General features: G+C 46.1%; 1 protein-coding gene across 1 annotated transcript in view; it reads left to right on the top strand.

Annotated features, from left to right (window-relative positions):
- LOC126416426 (vacuolar protein sorting-associated protein 28 homolog) overlaps nucleotides 1–20,557 on the top strand; it is a 73,207-nt gene that overhangs the window by 41,869 nt on the left and 10,781 nt on the right. The window contains exon 4 of the mRNA XM_050084147.1: nucleotides 2,537–2,638. Coding sequence (XP_049940104.1) covers nucleotides 2,537–2,638 — 102 coding nt within the window. The remainder of the gene's footprint in view (nucleotides 1–2,536; nucleotides 2,639–20,557) is intronic.

The raw sequence follows: 20,557 nt of genomic DNA, 5'->3' as shown, positions 1-20,557 counted from the left end.
TTGTAAAGCGCCTCATCAGCTTCAGACAGCTCTATTAATTTTGTAGTTGTCGGCACACACCAATTGTATTTACCGGCAATGGTTATAAAAACACTACGGACGACAGAACGCTTCAGCGATGCTAGCGCTCCATGTGGTGTGGTAACATGTCACATTGCAGTGAACAGAAAACAAGCGGTTTCTTTGATCAAATATACAGCGAGGCCCTAGATTTGATCAAATATTGGACGACATTTGACAAAGTCGCTATTACACTATCAAATATCTTTGACAAAGATATTGGACAAAGAAATTTGATAGTGTAATACCGGCCTTAGCAACATCGTCAGGAGCCACAGGTTTCTGGTAAAATGCATGAACGAAGTCCAATGTAGAAAAGATTCGCTTACCGTGGACATTGAAAGTAAAATCTTCGATATGCGGGACTGGATAATGATCTGGAATGGTTCTGGCATTGAGCTGTCTGTAGTCGCCACATGGACACCATCCATTATTCTTCTTTGGTACCACGTGTAGAGGAGATGACCAATTCCTGCTCGATGGGCGGCAGATTCCTTGTGCTAACATGTATGAGAATTCGTGCTTAACTATCTTCAGTTTCTGGGATGTCAAGCGGTGCAGTCGAGCATGTAGTGGTGGCCCAGGTGTAGTCAAAATATTGTGCACTGTCGAGTGCTGCACAGGTGCTAGTGTGGGAGTCTGGCATGTGATCTCTGGGAACTGTTGGAGGCGCTCTATAAATCGAGAATCACCAGTAACCACTTGTACTGCTGTGTCTCCCACACAACGCTTGCTAGGTTGGTAGTAGTGTCAAGAAGGCGTCGGTGACAAATGTCAGGCAGGAGTCCATAAAATGATAAAAAGTCTGCTCCAAGTGTGGGGTACGTCACATATGCTACAGCAAATTGCCATTTAAATTTGCACCGCAGGCCCAAGTTCAAAACTAATGTGACACGACCATACGTTGTTATTGTGGAACCATTGGCCGTGAAAAGGTGGTAGTCATCACATTTGTGACGTGGCAGACAGGCAGATGGATAGACTGCACATCAACACCCTTGTCTACCAAATACTGTAACTTTGTGCTACGTTCAGTTACAATGGCTGTCATCATTGACTTCCTGCTGAGTTTCCCCCTCATCACACGGCATTTTACGCTTGTGCGCCTCGGAACCATACCGTCGGTGATACCAACAGATTCTTGTTGACGAAGGTGAGCGAGCGGCTGCTCTTACCTGGTGAGCGGTGACGACGAGAACGGCGGCTGGTAGTCTGGGTCCATAATGCAGCTGCTTGCATGGTGAGCTCGGCAACCTGTGCTTGTAGTGCGGCGAGAGTGTTATCTGCCCGAGGTTGTGAGCAAATTGTTGCGATGCATGCGGATGGGTACATCTCTGCTATGTGATCCGCAGTTTGCGTGAGTGCATCCAGATCACCGGCACACACTGTCAATATTTTCTGCAAGTTGGGTGGCAGGCGCGATAGCCTAATATTCCGCAAAATGTCATCACTGACCGCGTTGCTCGCTAATGTACGCTGTCAGCGTAGTAACTGCGATGGCATGCGATCGCCTAGCTCCTCTGTGCAGAGTAGCTTCTCCAATTTCTTCGCCTTGGACTATGAGAGCCAGGTAATCAGAGCTTTCTTGATGGTTGTGGAACAATCAGTACTCGGTGGTACGCCAGATTTTCTTGAACTTCTGTGGCCATATCTTAATTAAGTGCAGCAACTACATAACTGTACTTCGTTTCGTCCGCGGTTGTGTGCGCTAGCACAAATTGACTTTCTACTCGAGCAAACCACAGCACGGGATTCTGTTGCCAAAACGGTGGTGGTTTTACTGTCATGCGATTAACTACTGCGCCAGTAGACACCTCTCCAGTTGGTGGCGGGTCCGCCATCGTGAGTTACAGCGAAATGGAACACGGAAGATGCGCGACGTGGCTGACACGGATGTTGGTATTTAACGCTACGCGGCACTATACAGAGCATTAGTGATCGTCAAATTTCACGTTAGTGATCGTTGGACATCACATCGAGGTCATCAATGTTGCAGAACTAGTTGTATTTACTTAATTGCAACATAAAAACACACGGTATCTCACATGACTCCATTACTAGAAAATTAAACAAAAGAACAACATAAAAACAAATGAGGAAACATAAATAAGAGACTGTGCCAGAGATAATAATTAGAAATGGCAATCACTCGCACACAGCATTACACTGCACTTGAAGAAATAGATGGATAATTTAAGTTGAAAATTAACCCAAGCCTGGCTACAATTTATATGGAATCAAACATTTCCGTTAACATGCGAAAGTTATGAGGAGGCGAGGCTCACTACGCCCCCCCCCCCCCCCCCCCCCCCCCCCCCCCCCCCCCCGCTCTCCAAAAACACACACACACACACTCACACTCACACTCACACTCCGCTCCCGCTCTCCCCCCTCTCCCCCATTTAATTCTGTCTACAGCCAAACTTCTGTAATTGTATGTTATTTGTAACTGTATTAATAACCATTACATTTTCAGCTTGATTGTCCTGCTGCTTTGGAAAGGATTAAGGAAGATCGGCCCATCACAATCAAGGATGACAAGGGCAACACAAGCAAGTGCATAGCTGATATTGTTTCGGTAAGATTGTGTACTACTGTTTTAATACACCATAAGGAGAAAGTGAAACAAGAACAGAATTTTTTCAAGCATATTTACTTGTGCATCCATACTTAGCTAACATGTACTGCTGAAGACAAGTTTTCATGTTTGGTGGACGTCTGCACTACATTGACACAGCTCATGAAATGTTCCTTACTGAAACACTGTGTAACTTCAACGTTACTACTTGAATGGAAAACAAAGCTTTTCATAGATACGGTGAATGATAGGTTTCTTGATGTTTGGACTGTGACTTCTGTTTTGCTTCTCTCTTAATGAAATATATGTGCTACCACCACATAAATTCACTCTGCACTGTACCAGATTGTTCCCAGGTAATGGGTTCACACCAGGCAGTGCTTAGAATTTATGCAGTTGACTTTTTTTTTAATTTCACTTATATTAGTTTTGTTTTTAGCTTTAGCTGCAAAAAATTCATTCACACTATTGTTAAAGGGTGACAATTTGTTTGAAACTCATAAAATTTTCACAGAAGAAAGACTTAACAAAACTTCCAACTTTTTTTTTTTTTTGTGCGTATGTAAATATGGATATATTTCAGTATACATTTTGTTGTTGATGAGCATTAAATATTCATACGTTAGAGTTATATGTATCTCTGCAACATCTAGTATTTTGCAGTCATACTTAAAATTAACTGTGCCCAAAGCTCAGTGCCAGTTTCGAAACTTGGTCTACTACCATCATAAAAGTCTTGTAATATTCCAGTACAATCATGACAGTTTTAAATATTTTGCTATAAGAATTTATTGTGTCTTTTTGGGTTTTGCACACAGACAGGGCATGGCATTGAATGATAACAAACAGCAATAGGGGTCTTTTTAAGGAGGGGACAGGAGCTTAGAACTTACAGAATCGTTGAGCAGTCTGTAAATAAACAAGTTTGATTTTCATTGTCTTTGTATGTAGTCAGTCACAAAATTCTCCATGAGTAATCTTAGGAAATCTGACTCCTTATATATTTTTTTGCTTTGTTTCCATAATACCAAGAACTAAATTAATCAGAATCAAAATATTGCAAAACAGCTCAGAAGCTGAAGATGGTTGGAGAGTTCAGATATTGTTTAAAGAGCAGTGGCAATTACTGAGGTAGGTGGTACTGTATTTCCTCATTTAAATTGTTGTGACTTGGCAAGACAGCCAAGCCACTAGGAGAGGAAGCCGAAAGGCACGCGTTTAAGCTCGCGCAGGCTGGCGTGAGGTCTGGAACAGTTAAAGGAATTGAGTCTAGCTTCTGGAATACTTAACTTCAATCCATAATTGGTGAACATCGGCCTGATGGTACATGCATCACAAGATAAATAGCAAATGATAATAGCGCCTTGCTAGGTCGTAGCAAATGACGTAGCTGAAGGCTATGCTAACTATTGTCTCGGCAAATGAGAGTGTAATTTGTCAGTGAACCATCGCTAGCAAAGTCGGCTGTACAACTGGGGCGAGTGCTAGGAAGTCTCTAGACCTGCCGTGTGGCGGCGCTCGGTCTGCAATCACTGACAGTGGCGACACGCGGGTTCGACGTATACTAACGGACCGCGGCCGATTTAAAGGCTACCACCTAGCAAGTGTGGTATCTGGCGGTGACACCACATAAATCATCGCATTAATGTCAGAGTGACAGATATCGAAATAAATGACCACGAGATAGAATAGCAAGTGAAATTACCCAGCAGAGGGGAGGCCACTACACCCAATGAGATACCAGTACAATTTTACGTAGAGTACACTAAAGAATTTGCTCCTCTTCAAGCAGCTGTGTACTGCAGATCGTTGGAGAGGCGAATTGTTCTCAGTGAGTGCAAAGAAAAGTCCAAGTCATTCCCATTTTCAAGATGGGTCATTGAACAGCACCATGAAAGTACAAGCCTGTGTCTTTGAAATTGGTTTGTTGTAAAATATTGGAACATGTTTTGTGCTTGCATATTATAACATTTCTGTAGACCAAAACTCCCCTGTTTAGGAATCAACATGGGTTCCAAAAACAATTGTGCGTAACCCAGCCTGCTTTATTCATCCACGAGACTCAGAAGGCAGTAGATGCCAGCGTCCAGGTTGATTCTGTGTCTCTTGGCTTCCGGAAGGCATTTAAAATAGTTCCACACTGCCACCTAATGAACAGCCTGTGAACATACAGAAAAAACTGTTCTCTTTCACAGAAGCAGCAGTAACAGTCCTAGCTGCGTATTCATATGCGATAGGTGTCATAACTGAATATTTAAGCCATGGACACTTAAACAATTGTTTATAGTTACAATACATTTAAAATTGAAAAAACTATTTTACAAAACATATTACATATTAGACAATTGATAGTTCAAACAGTATTGTTTCTAAATAGTCATCAGCATTTAGATTGCACTTTTTTCTGTAGGTGGCAGCACCCTTCATCCACTTCCATTCATTGTTCAGTTATACTTCATCCGCTGTGTGTCAGATGACTACACTAGGCGCACACTTTTGCCTCGCTGCCTGCTGTATTTGAGCATCCTCTGATGCTTGGCGAACACTAGTTATAAATAGTTATGTCGAAGATTTATTTGCGTGGCCTATTATGTTGTAATGGTTTCTTGTATCATTAAAAGTTCCAAGAGTATATGTACCTAGAAGAATTAACCATTTTATTGCTTCATGCTGTGTAAGATAAGATAATGTTACTGTCATTAGGCCATTACAGCGTTAGACAATTTTTTTTATACATCTTAAACATTAAATTAATAAACAAAACAGTACGGCTTGTCAGTTGTTAGCTTACAATTCTATGTCACAGTCAAAAACCTCTTTTAATTCATAAAGAAGTTGGCAGCAGGACATTTATTTAATGTTTTCCTAAATGCACACCATGGAAAGTCTTGTAGCATCTGCGGCAGGCGCACTACCATCTATGCCCTCGATGGCTCAGATGGATAGAGCGTCTGCCATGTAAGCAGGAGATGCCGGGTTCGAGTCGCGGTTGGGGCACACATTTTCTACATGTCCCTAATGATGTATATAAGCACCTGTTTGCAGCTAGGGTGTCGATTTAATTATCATTTCAGATAACAAGAGCTTACAATGTGCTTTATGTTGATAACATGTAATGACCCTGATTGCTTTCTTCTCCAAAAGTAATATGTTTCGTTGAACATGCCTAAAGTTTCCCAGAGGATAATTCCATATGACATAATACTTTGAAAAATGCAAAATAAAATGTTTTAATGTAGGCTGCTGGTACACATTTCATAAGACAGCTTAATAAGTAAATTGCTCTAGGCAATTTAACACTAATGTTGCTCTGAGGACAATTTGTCATCTAAGTATACCCCCCAAGAACTTTATATGATTGGGATCATTAAAAGGGCTTTTGTTCTTTAGACCAAATACCATATTTTTTGTGTTTTGTTCTCATTCAGGAGAAACCCTTTTGACCCAAACCAATATGAATCTTAGGCAAGTGTATTGTCAACAGAATTGTTTAGCTTATTCAAATCATTGTTATAATTTAGGAAGGTAGTGTCATCTGCAAATAGCACCTTATTGGAGCTTTGGACAGGTTATTGATTATGACCAAAAACAAAAATTGATCCAGTAGAGATCCCTACGGAATTCCCACCTTAGTTTGTTTCTCGGTAGACTTTTCTGTCCCATTACAAACAACTGGCCTACAGTTTTGGAAGCAAAACGTTAAGTTTTAGGCCGTTATCCCCGATGGCATAGAAATGGAGATTCTGTCGAAACATGTCGTGTCCTGCACGGTTGAATGCTTTACTCAGGTCATAGAAAGTGGACTGAGCAGAGACTTTCTCCTCAAACACTTTAAGAACATATTTCTTCTTTTTTTTTTTTTTTTTAAATCCATATTGTGCTGCATTGAATATTCCAAGTTTTTCAAAATGGGTGGACAGTTGAAGGTAAATGAAGTATTCTATTATTTTGACCCGTACTGGAACTAGTGATGCAGGTCTGAAACTAGCAGGGTTATCTTTGCCACCCTTTTTATACACAGGAACCACCTTAGATAATTTAAGCTCCTCTCGAAAGCATCTCTCTGATATACATTTATTTTATGCTTTTAGTCAATGGATGAACAATAAAATCAATTACTTTCTTCAGCTATTTGCAAGAATGTCATAAATAACAATGCTATCTGATGACTTGAAGTTCCTTACTATTTTTAATTCAGTAGTAGGTGTAACCTCAAAGTAAGTGAGACTATTATTGTAGGGTTGTCTATAAAAAAAAAATTTCTGGGAGTTCTTATGGACTTGTATCAAATTTGCTGATGCTATTGCTTCCTTCCTCCACAGATAAAATAATCATTAAACTCTTGGAAAATCTCATATGAGACGTGAAACAAATACTAACAAAGAGATAGAGGGGCTGGCCAGTACTTACCTCAGCTCAGTACAGCCGATAGATATACATAAAACAGAACCGAAAATTTACGTTCCTAGCTTACGGAACAAATGTTCCTTCATCGGGGAGGAGAGAGGGGAAAGAAAGGGAAGAAGGGAAAGGAGATTCAGTTACTCACAACCCAGGTTATGAAGCAACAGGGAAAGGAAAATAGGGAGGGTAGCAAGGATGGAGGCATGGTTGTCAGAGGGAAGCCAAAGATATTCTACTGTAAGTACTGTGTCAGCTTCAAACCAAAGAGGATGCATACAGCAGTAAAGAGGTATATAGTATAAAGATAAACACAACTATGTAGGATGAAAAGATGCGTGAATGGCTAAAGAGGAAAGGGAAAGAGGAGAAGACTGAAGAGTAAATGGGATTGAGGTTGTTTAACGTAGGTTCAGTCCAGGGGGATGGCGGGATGAAAGGATGTGTTGGAGTGCAAGTTCCCATCTCCGCAGTTCAGAGGGACTGGTGTTGGGTGGGAGAAACCAAATGGCACATACGGTGTAGCAGGTTCCTAGGTCCCTAGAATTATGCTGGAGGGCATGCTCCGCTACTGGGTATTGGGCATCTCCTAGGCGGACAGTTCGTCTGTGTCCGTTCATGCGCTCAGCCAGTTTAGTTGTTGTCATGCCGATGTAAAAGGCTGTGCAGTGCAGGCATGTCAGTTGATAAATGACATGTGTAGTTTCACACATGGCCCTGCCTTGAATTGTGTATGTTTTACCAGTAGCGGGGCTGGAGTAGGTGGTTGTGGGGGGATGCATGGGGCAGGTTTTGCAGCGGGGTCGGTTACAGGGGTAGGAACCACTGGGTGGAGAAGGTAGTCTGGGAATATTGTAGGGTTTAACAAGGATGTTACGGAGGTTAGGGGGGCGACGAAAGGCAACTCTGGGTGGTGTGGGGAGAATTTTGTCAAGGGATGATCTCATTTCAGGGGTTGACTTGAGAAAGTCATATCCCTGGCGGAGTAATTTGTTGATGTTTTCGAGGCCAGGATAATATTGGGTGACAAGGGGGATGCTTCTGTGTGGTCTGGGGGTAGGAACATTGTTGTTGGATGGGGAGGAATGTATTGCTCGGGAAATCTGTTTGTGGACAAGGTCTGCGCATTTTAATTCATAAATTTCGGGCGTATTATAGTGTTTGAGAGTTGTAGCATCGCGTTTTAGTACCTGAATAGTGTAAATTCGCGTAGTCTCCTTCCGCCGCCGAGCAGTGTCAGCAGTGTGCAAGTAGCAGCATTACTGCATTTACTAGGCAATCTTGTAATTTAATAACCGTTTAAAATTTGTTGATTTGTTTGCGCTCTCTGTAGATTAGTTCAGACGTTCTTTGCAAAACAGTTTTTAGCATGGATAGGGACTGCAACTGCTGTGTTCGGATGCAGGCTGAGTTGGCATCCCTTCGCTCCCAGCTTCAGGCAGTGTTGGCTTCGGTCACACAGCTTGAGGCTGTTGCCAATGGGCATCACTGTGGGGGTCCGGATGGGGGTTTGTCGGGGACGGCCAGCTCGTCCCACGCATCCCCTGATCCGACTACGACTGTGGTTGCCCGGGATACTGCCCGCATTGAGGCTGATCCCTTACCTGTGGTAGAGTGGGAGGTCGTCTCAAGGTGTGGCAGGGGGCGAAAGACATTCCGGAGGGCTGAACGGAAAGCCTCTCCAGTTTGTCCGACGAACCGGTTTCAGGCTCTGTCTCAGGCTGATACTGATCTTCGGCCTGACATGGCTGCTTGTCCTGTTCCAGAGGTTGCCCCTCAGTCTGCAAGATCCGGGTAGTCGCAGAGGGTGGGCTTACTGGTAGTTGGGAGCTCCAACGTCAGGCGCGTAATGGGGCCCCTTAGGGAAATGGCAGCAAGAGAGGGGAAGAAAACCAATGTGCACTCCGTGTGCATACCGGGGGGAGTCATTCCAGATGTGGAAAGGGTCCTTCCGGATGCCATGAAGGGTACAGGGTGCACCCATCTGCAGGTGGTCGCTCATGTCGGCACCAATGATGTGTGTCGCTATGGATCGGAGGAAATCCTCTCTGGCTTCCGGCGGCTATCTGATTTGGTGAAGACTGCCAGTCTCGCTAGCGGGATGAAAGCAGAGCTCACTATCTGCAGCATCGTCGACAGGACTGACTGCGGACCTTTGGTACAGAGCCGAGTGGAGGGTCTGAATCAGAGGCTGAGACAGTTCTGCGACCGTGTGGGCTGCAGATTCCTCGTCTTGCGCCATAGGGTGGTGGGGTTTCGGGTTCCGCTGGATAGGTCAGGAGTCCACTACACGCAACAAGCGGCTACACGGGTAGCAGGGGTTGTGTGGCGTGGGCTGGGCGGTTTTTTAGGTTAGATGGCCTTGGGCAAGTACAGAAAGGGCAACAGCCTCAACGGGTGCAGGGCAAAGTCAGGACATGCGGGGACCAAGCAGCAATCGGTATTGTAATTGTCAACTGTCGAAGCTGCGTTGGTAAAGTACCAGAACTTCAAGCGCTGATAGAAAGCACCGAAGCTGAAATCGTTATAGGTACAGAAGGCTGGCTTAAGCCAGAGATAAATTCTGCCGAAATTTTTACAAAGGTACAGATGGTGTTTAGAAAGGATAGATTACATGCAACCGGTGGTGCAGTGTTCGTCGCTGTTAGTAGTAGTTTATCCTGTAGTGAAGTAGAAGTGGATAGTTCCTGTGAATTATTATGGGTGGAGGTTACACTCAACAACCGAACTAGGTTAATAATTGGCTCCTTTTACCGACCTCCCGACTCAGCAGCATTAGTGGCAGAACAACTGAGAGAAAATTTGGAATACATTTCACATAAATTTTCTCTGCATGTTATAGTCTTAGGTGGAGATTTCAATTTACCAGATATAGACTGGGACACTCAGATGTTTAGGACGGGTGGTAGGGACAGAGCATCGAGTGACATTATACTGAGTGCACTATCCGAAAATTACCTCGAGCAATTAAACAGAGAACCGACTCGTGGAGATAACATCTTGGACCTACTGATAACAAACAGACCCGAACTTTTCGAATCTGTATGTACAGAACAGGGAATCAGTGATCATAAGGCCGTTGCAGCATCCCTGAATATGGAAGTTAATAGGAATATAAAAAAAGGGAGGAAGGTTTATCTGTTTAGCAAGAGTAATAGAAGGCAGATTTCAGACTACCTAACAGATCAAAACGAAAATTTCTGTTCCGACACTGACAATGTTGAGTGTTTATGGAAAAAGTTCAAGGCAATCGTAAAATGCGTTTTAGACAGGTACGTACCGAGTAAAACTGTGAGGGACGGGAAAAACCCACCGTGGTACAACAACAAAGTTAGGAAACTACTGCGAAAGCAAAGAGAGCTCCACTCCAAGTTTAAACGCAGCCAAAACCTCTCAGACAAACAGAAGCTAAACGATGTCAAAGTTAGCGTAACGAGGGCTATGCGTGAAGCGTTCAGTGAATTCGAAAGTAAAATTCTATGTACAGACTTGCAAGAAAATCCTAGGAAGTTCTGGTCTTACGTTAAATCAGTAAGTGGCTCGAAACAGCATATCCAGACACTACGGGATGATGATGGCATTGAAACAGAGGATGACACGCGTAAAGCTGAAATACTAAACAACTTTTTCCAAAGCTGTTTCACAGAGGAAGACCGCACTGCAGTTCCTTCTCTAAATCCTCGCACAAACGAAAAAATGGCTGACATCAAAATAAGTGTCCAAGGAATAGAAAAGCAACTGGAATCACTCAACAGAGGAAAGTCCACTGGACCTGACGGGATACCAATTCGATTCTACACAGAGTACGCGAAAGAACTTGCCCCCCTTCTAACAGCCGTGTACCGCAAGTATCTAGAGGAACGGAGGGTTCCAAATGATTGGAAAAGAGCACAGATAGTCCCAGTCTTCAAGAAGGGTCGTCGAGCAGATGCGCAAAACTATAGACCTATATCTCTGACGTCGATCTGCTGTAGAATTTTAGAACATGTTTTTTGCTCGAGTATCATGTCGTTTTTGGAAACGCAGAATCTACTATGTAGGAATCAACATGGATTCCGGAAACAGCGATCGTGTGAGACCCAACTCGCTTTATTTGTTCATGAGACCCAGAAAATATTAGATACAGGCTCCCAGGTAGATGCCATATTCCTTGACTTCCGGAAGGCGTTCGATACAGTTCCGCACTGTCGCCTGATAAACAAAGTAAGAGCCTACAGAATATCAGACCAGCTGTGTGGCTGGATTGAAGAGTTTTTAGCAAACAGAACACAGCATGTTGTTATCAATGGAGAGACGTCTACAGAAATTAAGGTAACCTCTGGCGTGCCACAGGGGAGTGTTATGGGGCCATTGCTTTTCACAATATATATAAATGACCTAGTAGATAGTTTCGGAAGGTCCATGCGGCTTTTCGCGGATGATGCTGTAGTATACAGAGAAGTTGCAGCATTAGAAAATTGTAGCGAAATGCAGGAAGATCTGCAGCGGATAGGCACTTGGTGCAGGGAGTGGCAACTGACCCTTAACATAGACAAATGTAATGTATTGCGAATACATAGAAAGAAGGATCCTTTATTGTATGGTTATATGATAGCGGAACAAACACTGGTAGCAGTTACTTCTGTAAAATATCTGGGAGTATGCGTGCGGAACGATTTGAAGTGGAATGATCATATAAAATTAATTGTTGGTAAGGCGGGTACCAGGTTGAGATTCATTGGGAGAGTGCTTAGAGGATGTAGTCCATCAACAAAGGAGGTGGCTTACAAAACACTCGTTCGACCTATACTTGAGTATTGCTCATCAGTGTGGGATCCGTACCAGATCGGTCTGACGGAGGAGATAGAGAAGATCCAAAGAAGAGCGGCGCGTTTCGTCACAGGGTTATTTGGTAACCGTGATAGCGTTACGGAGATGTTTAATAAACTCAAGTGGCAGACTCTGCAAGAGAGGCGCTCTGCATCGTGGTGTAGCTTGCTCGCCAGGTTTCGAGAGGGGTGCGTTTCTGGATGAGGTATCGAATATATTGCTTCCCCCTACTTATACCTCCCGAGGAGATCACGAATGTAAAATTAGAGAGATTAGAGCGCGCACGGAGGCTTTCAGACAGTCGTTCTTCCCGCGAACCATACGCGACTGGAACAGGAAAGGGAGGTAATGACAGTGGCACGTAAAGTGCCCTCCGCCACACACTGTTGGGTGGCTTGCGGAGTATAAATGTAGATGTAGATGTAGATGTAGATGTAGGTGTAGATAGTTGCGGGAGAGGAAAGCATTGGTCAGGTTATTGGTGTAATTGTTGAGGGATTTGTCACTGGAGCAGATACGTTTGCCACGAATACCTAGGCTGTAGGGAAGGGAGCGTTTGATGTGGAAAGGATGGCAGCTATCAAAGTGAAGGTACTGCTGTTTGTTTGTGGGTTTGATATGGACAGAGGTGTGGATGTGAGCTTCAACAAGATGAAGGTCAACATCCAGGAAGGTGGCTTGGGTTTTGGAGAAGGACCAGGTGAAATTCAGATTCGAAAAGGAGTTGAGGTTATTGAGGAAATTAAGGAGTGTTTCTTCACCATGAGTCCAGACCACAAAGATGTCATCTATAAACCTATACCAGGCCAGGGGAAGCAGCTGTTGGGTCTTCAGGAAAGCCTACTCCATGCGGCCCATAAAGAGGTTGGCATAGGACGGAGCCATCCTGGTTCCCATGGCCGTTCCCCTGATTTGTTTGTAGGTCTGGCCTTCAAAAGTGAAGTAATTATGGGTGAGGATGAAGTTGGTAAGTGTGATAAGGAACGAGGTTTTTGGAAGATCTTCGGGTGGGCGTTGGGAGAGGTAGTGCTCAAGGGCAGAGAGAGCATGGGTATGTGGGATGTTTGTGTAAAGGGATGTAGCATCTATGGTGACAAGAAAGGTCCATATCAAACCCACAAACAAACAACAGTACCTTCACTTTGATAGCTGCCATCCTTTCCACATCAAACGCTCCCTTCCCTACAGCCTAGGTATTCGTGGCAAACATATCTGCTCCAGTGACGAATCCCTCAACAATTACACCAATAACCTGACCAATGCTTTCCTCTCCCGCAACTATCCCGCAGACCTTGTCCACAAACAGATTTCCCGAGCAATACATTCCTCCCCATCCAACAACAATGTTCCTACCCCCAGACCACACAGAAGCATCCCCCTTGTCACCCAATATTATCCTGGCCTCGAAAACATCAACAAATTACTCCGCCAGGGATATGACTTTCTCAAGTCAACCCCTGAAATGAGATCATCCCTTGACAAAATTCTCCCCACACCACCCAGAGTCCCCCCAGGGGGTCCACAACTCTTTTGTGGACACATGCGTAGCGAGCACGGGACCCCGAGCTAATGTGGCCCTCCTTCCTTTCCGGGCTGCATACCTTCCCTTCCCTTTCCGCATCCTTCCCCGTCCCCCATTTTCGGCGCCCCCCCCCCCCCCCCCCCCCCGCCCCTCACCTCTGGCTCTTTCCTTCCCTTTCTCCCCCTCTGGGAGTATGGTTTGTGCCTACGTCCGGAGACGGACGCTCGAAACTGTTCCAAATTCCTTGCTTTCTACACTTGCAAGTCCTCGTCCTTCCTCTGTTTTTCTCCTTTCCTTCCCTCTTCTCCTTGCCCTTTTCTCCGCTGCGGCGTTTGAGACCCCCTCTTCTTTCCTTTCCCTTTCTCTTTTTTCCTCCCTGTGCGTGTCTGAAGGCCGACCCACGCACTTCCATGCGTAGCCGGTGACGGGGTAACGCGTAATTTCCCGCCCCGGGTAGACAGGTAGGACACATACGTACCCCCTGGTAACGGCCAGGCCCAGGGAGGGGTGATTACCCGATCTGATACCTTCCGAAAGTGCCGATTGGTCCCTCCGTCCGTTTGTCGGGAGGTGTGACCTGAGGTGTGAACAATCACCTAAGGCGGGTGTGCCCTCGGTGAGGGCCCCCACAAGGGAGGAGCGCGCCATCGGGGACGCCGGTAATCATGGGGGATTCTTCCGCAATGGTTTCCTCACCTTCCACTATGTCTGCTCACAAACGTACGTTCACTGAGTCTCAGCCACAGACGGTTCTTCCATCGTTGCCACAGTTCCTTGTTGTTTCTCGGTCTGACGAAGGTCACGACTTCTCCACGGTCAACCCTTTCATTATTCAGAAAGGTGTCGACGCAATTGCAGGTCCTGTAAAGTCTTGTTCCAGATTACGGAATGGCACCCTGTTGTTAGAAACACACAGTGTCCTCCAGGCTCAAAAATTGCTGCGTACTTCTCTGCTCCACACCTTCCCTGTCCGGGTGGAACCGCAGCGTACCTTAAATTCCTCGCGTGGAGTCGTTTACACACGCTCCCTCGATGGATTGTCTGACGAAGAAATTCAGCACTACCTGTCTGACCAGGGCGTAACGGCTGTTCATAGGGTTATGAAAAGGGTTGACACGAACATCATTCCAACCCGCACTGTCTTCTTGACATTTGACAAAGTTCAACTCCCATCAAAAATCAAAGCAGGCTATGAGATAATTTCCGTTCGCGTTGCTATCGATGTCAGCGGTTCAATCACACCAGCCAGTCCTGTTCCAATCCGGCCAAATGTGTTACGTGTGGCAAGGATGCCCATGAGGGTGCTTGTCCACCTCCATCACCTCGCTGCATCAACTGTATGGGTGACCACGCTGCTTCCTCTCGAGATTGCCCCTTTTTTAAGGACGAAAAGCTGATCCAGGAAATAAGAGTGAAGGAAAAGGTGTCGACCTTTGCTGCTCGAAAATTATTCGCCAGTCGACAGCCCACTGTGCCTCAGACAGGAAAATACAGCACTGTCCTTGCCTCTCCTCAGCCAACAAAAGAGGCGGCCACGCAGACTTGCGACCTCACCTTTAGTACCACGGTCGTCAGATCGGCCAGCGCAAAGATCGCCCATTCAGCCTCACCATTTTCACCTGCCCACTCTATGGCTCACCCTTCGTCGGGTTCTGCTAAATCTCGAGCCCAAAAGTCAGACGCCAAGTCTTCGAAGAAAGAGCATACTCGTGAAGAGTTTTTACGTACCGCAACTTCACAACCATCGGTTCCTCCTTCATCTAAACATCATACTTCCAAGAAGACTACGAAGAAACACAGTTCCTCTCCTTCTCCGCCAAGGCGTGTCCCATCTACAGCACCACCTGGCGGAAATCGCCCTCGGCCGTCTTCTGTGTCGCCGAGGCGCACTGCTGGTGGCCGGTCAACCGGCCGATCGCTGGTGGCAGGAGCTGCTCCTGACCAACCTATGGATCAGGATCTTCTGCCTTCGACTGAATGCCATTCCATGCTGTCGGTCGCAAGCTCTGAGCAGTCGTTGAGTTGACAGCACCCTTGGTCACATTCCTCCATTTTCTGTTCACCCTATGTCCATTATCCACTGGAATATCCGCGGCATTCGAGCCAATCGGGATGAATTGTCAGTCCTCTTACGATCCTACTCGCCGGTCATCTTCTGTCTCCAGGAAACAAAGCTGCGTCCCCATGACCGCTGTGTTCTCCCTCATTTTCAGTCCGTCCGATATGACCTCCCCTCTGTTGAAGGCACTCCAGCCCATGGAGGACTCATGATTCTTCTCCATGATACTCTCCATTATCACCTAATCCCCTTAAACAGTTCCTTCCAAGCTATCGCCGTCCGTCTTTCCCTTTCTGGATACACGTTCTCTCTTTGTACGGTATACATTCCATCGTCCACACCAATGGCACGAGCGGATCTCCTTCATCTTCTTGGTCAGCTTCCACCCCCCTATTTGCTGGTTGGGGACTTAAATGCCCACCACCCGCTTTGGGGATCTCCACATCCTTGTCCACGTGGCTCACTATTGCTAGACGTCTTCCACCAAGCGGATCTAGTTTGCCTCAACACTGGGGTCCCCACATTTTTGTCTGCCTCCACGACAAATTTATCTCATTTGGACCTTGCGGTCGGTACTGTTCCGCTAGCTCGGCGCTTCGAATGGTTCGCCCTTGATGATACACACTCGAGTGACCACTTTCCATGTGTTCTTAGACTGCAGCCTCAACTGCCATATATGCGCTCACGACGCTGGAAGTTTGCCCAAGCCGATTGGACACTTTTTTCATCTCTAGCGACATTCGATGACCGTCGCTTTCCCAGCGTCGACGATGAGGTCACCCATATTACCGACGTTATTCTTACAGCTGCGGTACGTTCAATACCACGCACCTCCGAATTACCCCGGCGCCCCCCAGTTCCTTGGTGGAACGAGGCATGCCGTGACGCAATACGTGAGCGGCGACGTGCTCTTCGCATTTTCCGTCACCATCCAACTTTGGCCAACTGTATCCGATATAAGCAGCTCCGTGCGCGATGCCGTCGCGTCATCCGCGATAGCAAGAAGGCAAGCTGGAAATTCTTTATTAGCTCATTTAACACCTTCACTCCCTCCTCGGAAGTTTGGAGTCGGCTTCGACGGTTCTCAGGCGCGCCTAGTTTCTCCCCGGTCTCTGGGCTCACTGTCGCGCATGATACCTTAGTGGACCCCGTCGCAATTTCTAACTCATTGGGTCAGCACTTTGCTGAGATTTCGAGCTCTTCAAATTACCCGCCAGCGTTTCTCCCGAAGAAACGTGCAGCAGAAGTGCGACATCTTGCTTTCTCCTCTCAAAATCAGGAAAGCTACAATACTGTTTTTTCCATGCGGGAACTCCAACATGCCCTCTCTTCTTCTCGCTCCTCCGCCCCAGGACCGGATGGTATCCATGTCCAAATGTTGCTGCATTTATCAACCCATAGTCTGCGTTACCTCCTTCGCCTTTATAATCGAATTTGGACCGACAGTACCTTTCCCAGACAGTCTTTTAACACCAGCCCAATGCGGATTCCGAAAGCATCGTTCTGCAGTTGACCATCTTGTTGCTCTCTCCACTTATATCATGAACAATTTTCTCTGGAAACGCCAAACAGTAGCAATATTTTTTGATCTGGAGAGAGCATACGATACCTGTTGGAGGACAGGCATCCTCCGCACACTGTTCTCTTGGGGCTTTCGAGGCCGGCTGCCCCTTTTTCTTCGCGAATTTATGGCAGAGCGCACATTTAGGGTGCGGGTGAACACTACTCTCTCCCGTACTTTCTCCCAAGAAAACGGGGTACCCCAGGGCTCCGTGCTGAGTGTTGTACTGTTTGCCATCGCCATAAATCCAATTATGGATTGTCTCCTTTTCTGATGTCTCGGGCTCCCTCTTTGTGGACGATTTTGCGATCTACTACAGCTCTCAACGGACCAGCCTTCTTGAAAGACGTCTTCAAGGATGTTTTGATCGCCTCCACTCGTGGAGCATCGAAACCGGCTTCTGTTTCTCACCCAGTAAGACCGTTTGTGTTAATTTTTGGCGACGTAAGGAGTTTCTTCCGCCCTCCTTACATCTAGGTCCTGTCAACCTTCCGTTTTCCGACGTCGCTAAATTCTTGGGTCTTATGTTTGACAGAAAACTGTGCTGGTCCTCCCACGTTTCCTATCTTTCGGCTCGCTGTCTGCGTTCCCTTAACACCCTCCGTGTCCTGAGTGGTACCTCCTGGGGAGCGGACTGAGTGGTCCTTCTCCGCCTCTATCGCGCATTAGTGCGCTCGAAATTGGATTATGGAAGCATAGTCTACTCCTCTGCTCGGCCGTCTATTCTTCGGCGTCTCGAATCTATCCACCACCATGGATTACGTTTAGTGTCTGGAGCTTTTTACACCAGCCCTGTGGTAAGCCTTTATGCTGAGACTGCTGAACCTCCGCTGTCCAATCGGCGGGCAGTCCTTCTGAGTCGTTATGCTAGCCATCTGTCTTCCATGCCTGCTAATCCAGCCCATGACCTTTTTTTCGACGCCTCCTTTGATGTAGGGTATGCAGGCCGCTCCTCCTCCCTACTACCCCCGGGAGTCCGCTTCCGTCAACTGCTCCATTCTCTTTCCTTCTGCTTTCCTAAAACCTTCTTGACAACTTGGGGTACAGCACTGCCTTGGCTCCGTCCTCGGATCTACTTGCTCCGTGACCTATGTCAATTTCCCAAGGATGGTTCCCCTACACTTGTTTACCGTCGGGCATTTGCTGCTCTATGTGCACAAATGACGGACGCCACATTTGTTTACACCGACGGCTCGAAAACATCGTTAGGTGTAGGGAGTGCCTATATTGTTGGCGACACCCCAAATCACTTTCAGCTTCCCGACCAGTGTTCAGTTTATACTGCGGAGCTTTACGCTGTTCTCCAGGCTGTCCACTACATCCGCCGCCATCAGCGGATACAGTATGTAATCTGCTCAGATTCTCTCAGCTCTCTCCTCAGTCTCCAAGCTCTTTACCCTGTGCACCCTCTGGTCCACCGGATTCAGGACTGTCTGCGCTTGCTCCACCTGGGGAGGCGTCTCGGTGGCGTTCCTCTGGCTCCCGGGACATGCTGGTATCTGTGGGAATGAGGCGGCCGATATAGCGGCCAAGGCTGCAGTCTCTCTTCCTCGGCCAGCTATTCAGTCGCTTCCCTTCACCGATCTACGGAGCGGTTTATGTCGCCAAGTTGCTCATTTATGGCATGCGCATTGGTCAACACTTCCCCATAATAAATTTCGGGAAGAGAAAGCCCTTCCTTGCGCTTGGACCTCTTCCTCCCGAACGCGTCATCGGGAGGAGGTAATTTTAGCTAGACTCCGGATAGGGCACTGTCTTTTTAGCCATCGACATCTTTTAAGCGGCGATCCTCCCCCGCTCTGTCCCCACTGCTCTCAGCTGTGGACGGTCAGACACCTTTTAATTAAATGCCCCTATTTTAATCCGTTACGCTCCCGTCTACAGCTATCGCCTGATCTATCGTCGATTTTAGCAGATGACACGCGCTCAGCCGACCGCGTTCTCCACTTTATTAGTGACAGTGAAATGACGTCAGTCATTTGAAGCTTTTTTTGGGGACACCCAACCCCTTTCTGTAGTGGATTTTTAAGCATTCCTTCTGCTTTTAGTTTCTCAAATTTTATGACTTTGTTCCCATTGCTGCTGGTTTTAAATTTCGGTTTTTTTCTGTTTCCTAAGTCACGGGCTGGGCACTAATGACCATAGAAGTTTTGCGCCCTAAAACCACAAACAAAAAAAAAAAAAAAAAAAAAAAACACCCAGAGTTGCCTTTCGTCGCCCCCCTAACCTCCGTAACATCCTTGTTAAACCCTACAATATTCCCAGACTACCTTCTCCACCCAGCAGTTCCTACCCCTGTAACCGACCCCGCTGCAAAACCTGCCCCATGCATCCCCCCACAACCACCTACTCCAGCCCCGCTACTGGTAAAACATACACAATTCAAGGCAGGGCCATGTGTGAAACTACACATGTCATTTATCAACTGACATGCCTGCACTGCACAGCCTTTTACATCGGCATGACAACAACTAAACTGGCTGAGCGCATGAACGGACACAGACGAACTGTCCGCCTAGGAGATGCCCAATACCCAGTAGCGGAGCATGCCCTCCAGCATAATTCTAGGGACCTAGGAACCTGCTACACCGTATGTGCCATTTGGTTTCTCCCACCCAACACCAGTCCCTCTGAACTGCGGAGATGGGAACTTGCACTCCAACACATCCTTTCATCCCGCCATCCCCCTGGACTGAACCTTCGTTAAACAACCTCAATCCCATGTACTCTTCAGTCTTCTCCTCTTTCCCTTTCCTCTTTAGCCATTCACGCATCTTTTCATCCTACATAGTTGTGTTTATCTTTATACTATATACCTCTTTACTTCTGTATGCATCCTCTTTGGTTTGAAGCTGACACAGTACTTACAGTAGAATATTTTTGGCTTCCCTCTGACAACCATGCCTCCATCCTTGCTACTCTCCCTATTTTCCTTTCCCTGTTGCTTCATAACCTGGGTTGTGAGTAACTGAATCTCCTTTCCCTTCTTCCCTTTCTTTCCCCTCTCTCCTCCCCGATGAAGGAACATTTGTTCCGAAAGCTAGGAACGTAAATTTTCGGTTCTGTTTTATGTGTATCTATCGACTGTACTGAGCTGAGGTAAGTACTGGCCAGCCCCTCTATCTCTTTGTTAGTATTTGTTTCATTAAACTCTTGTTATGAGATACTGATTTTGACCTTACGTGATTCTGTGGCAACACTGTTTAGGAGATTCCAAGCAGTTCTGCATTTATTGTTAGAACTCTCTATGCATTTTGTGACCTTTTTGCTTCAGTGACTGCTTTTTTATAATCGCTTCTCCCTCTTACATACAAGGATTTTGCATTTTTAGACTTAGTATTCTATATGTCTAACAGCATCAATACGTGGTATTTCGTTTTAGACAGGGTTTTAGTGTACCAAGAATTTTTCTTTTTCAACGTATGCTTTTTACAACCTGTTGTCAGTTACTTACATCTTCTAATGGGAACACTATAATGAAATATTTGCAGAAGTGAGTGTAAAAAATTCAAAAATTATCTTATCTGTCTCTCTGTTTGATAGACAATGATTATTACCAGTATTTCT

This window comes from Schistocerca serialis, chromosome 8 (assembly GCF_023864345.2).
Source record: "Schistocerca serialis cubense isolate TAMUIC-IGC-003099 chromosome 8, iqSchSeri2.2, whole genome shotgun sequence".
Taxonomy (NCBI): domain Eukaryota; kingdom Metazoa; phylum Arthropoda; class Insecta; order Orthoptera; family Acrididae; genus Schistocerca; species Schistocerca serialis.
The sequence above is the reverse complement of the archived record's forward strand: the minus strand, read 5'-3'. Positions and strand labels throughout refer to the sequence as shown.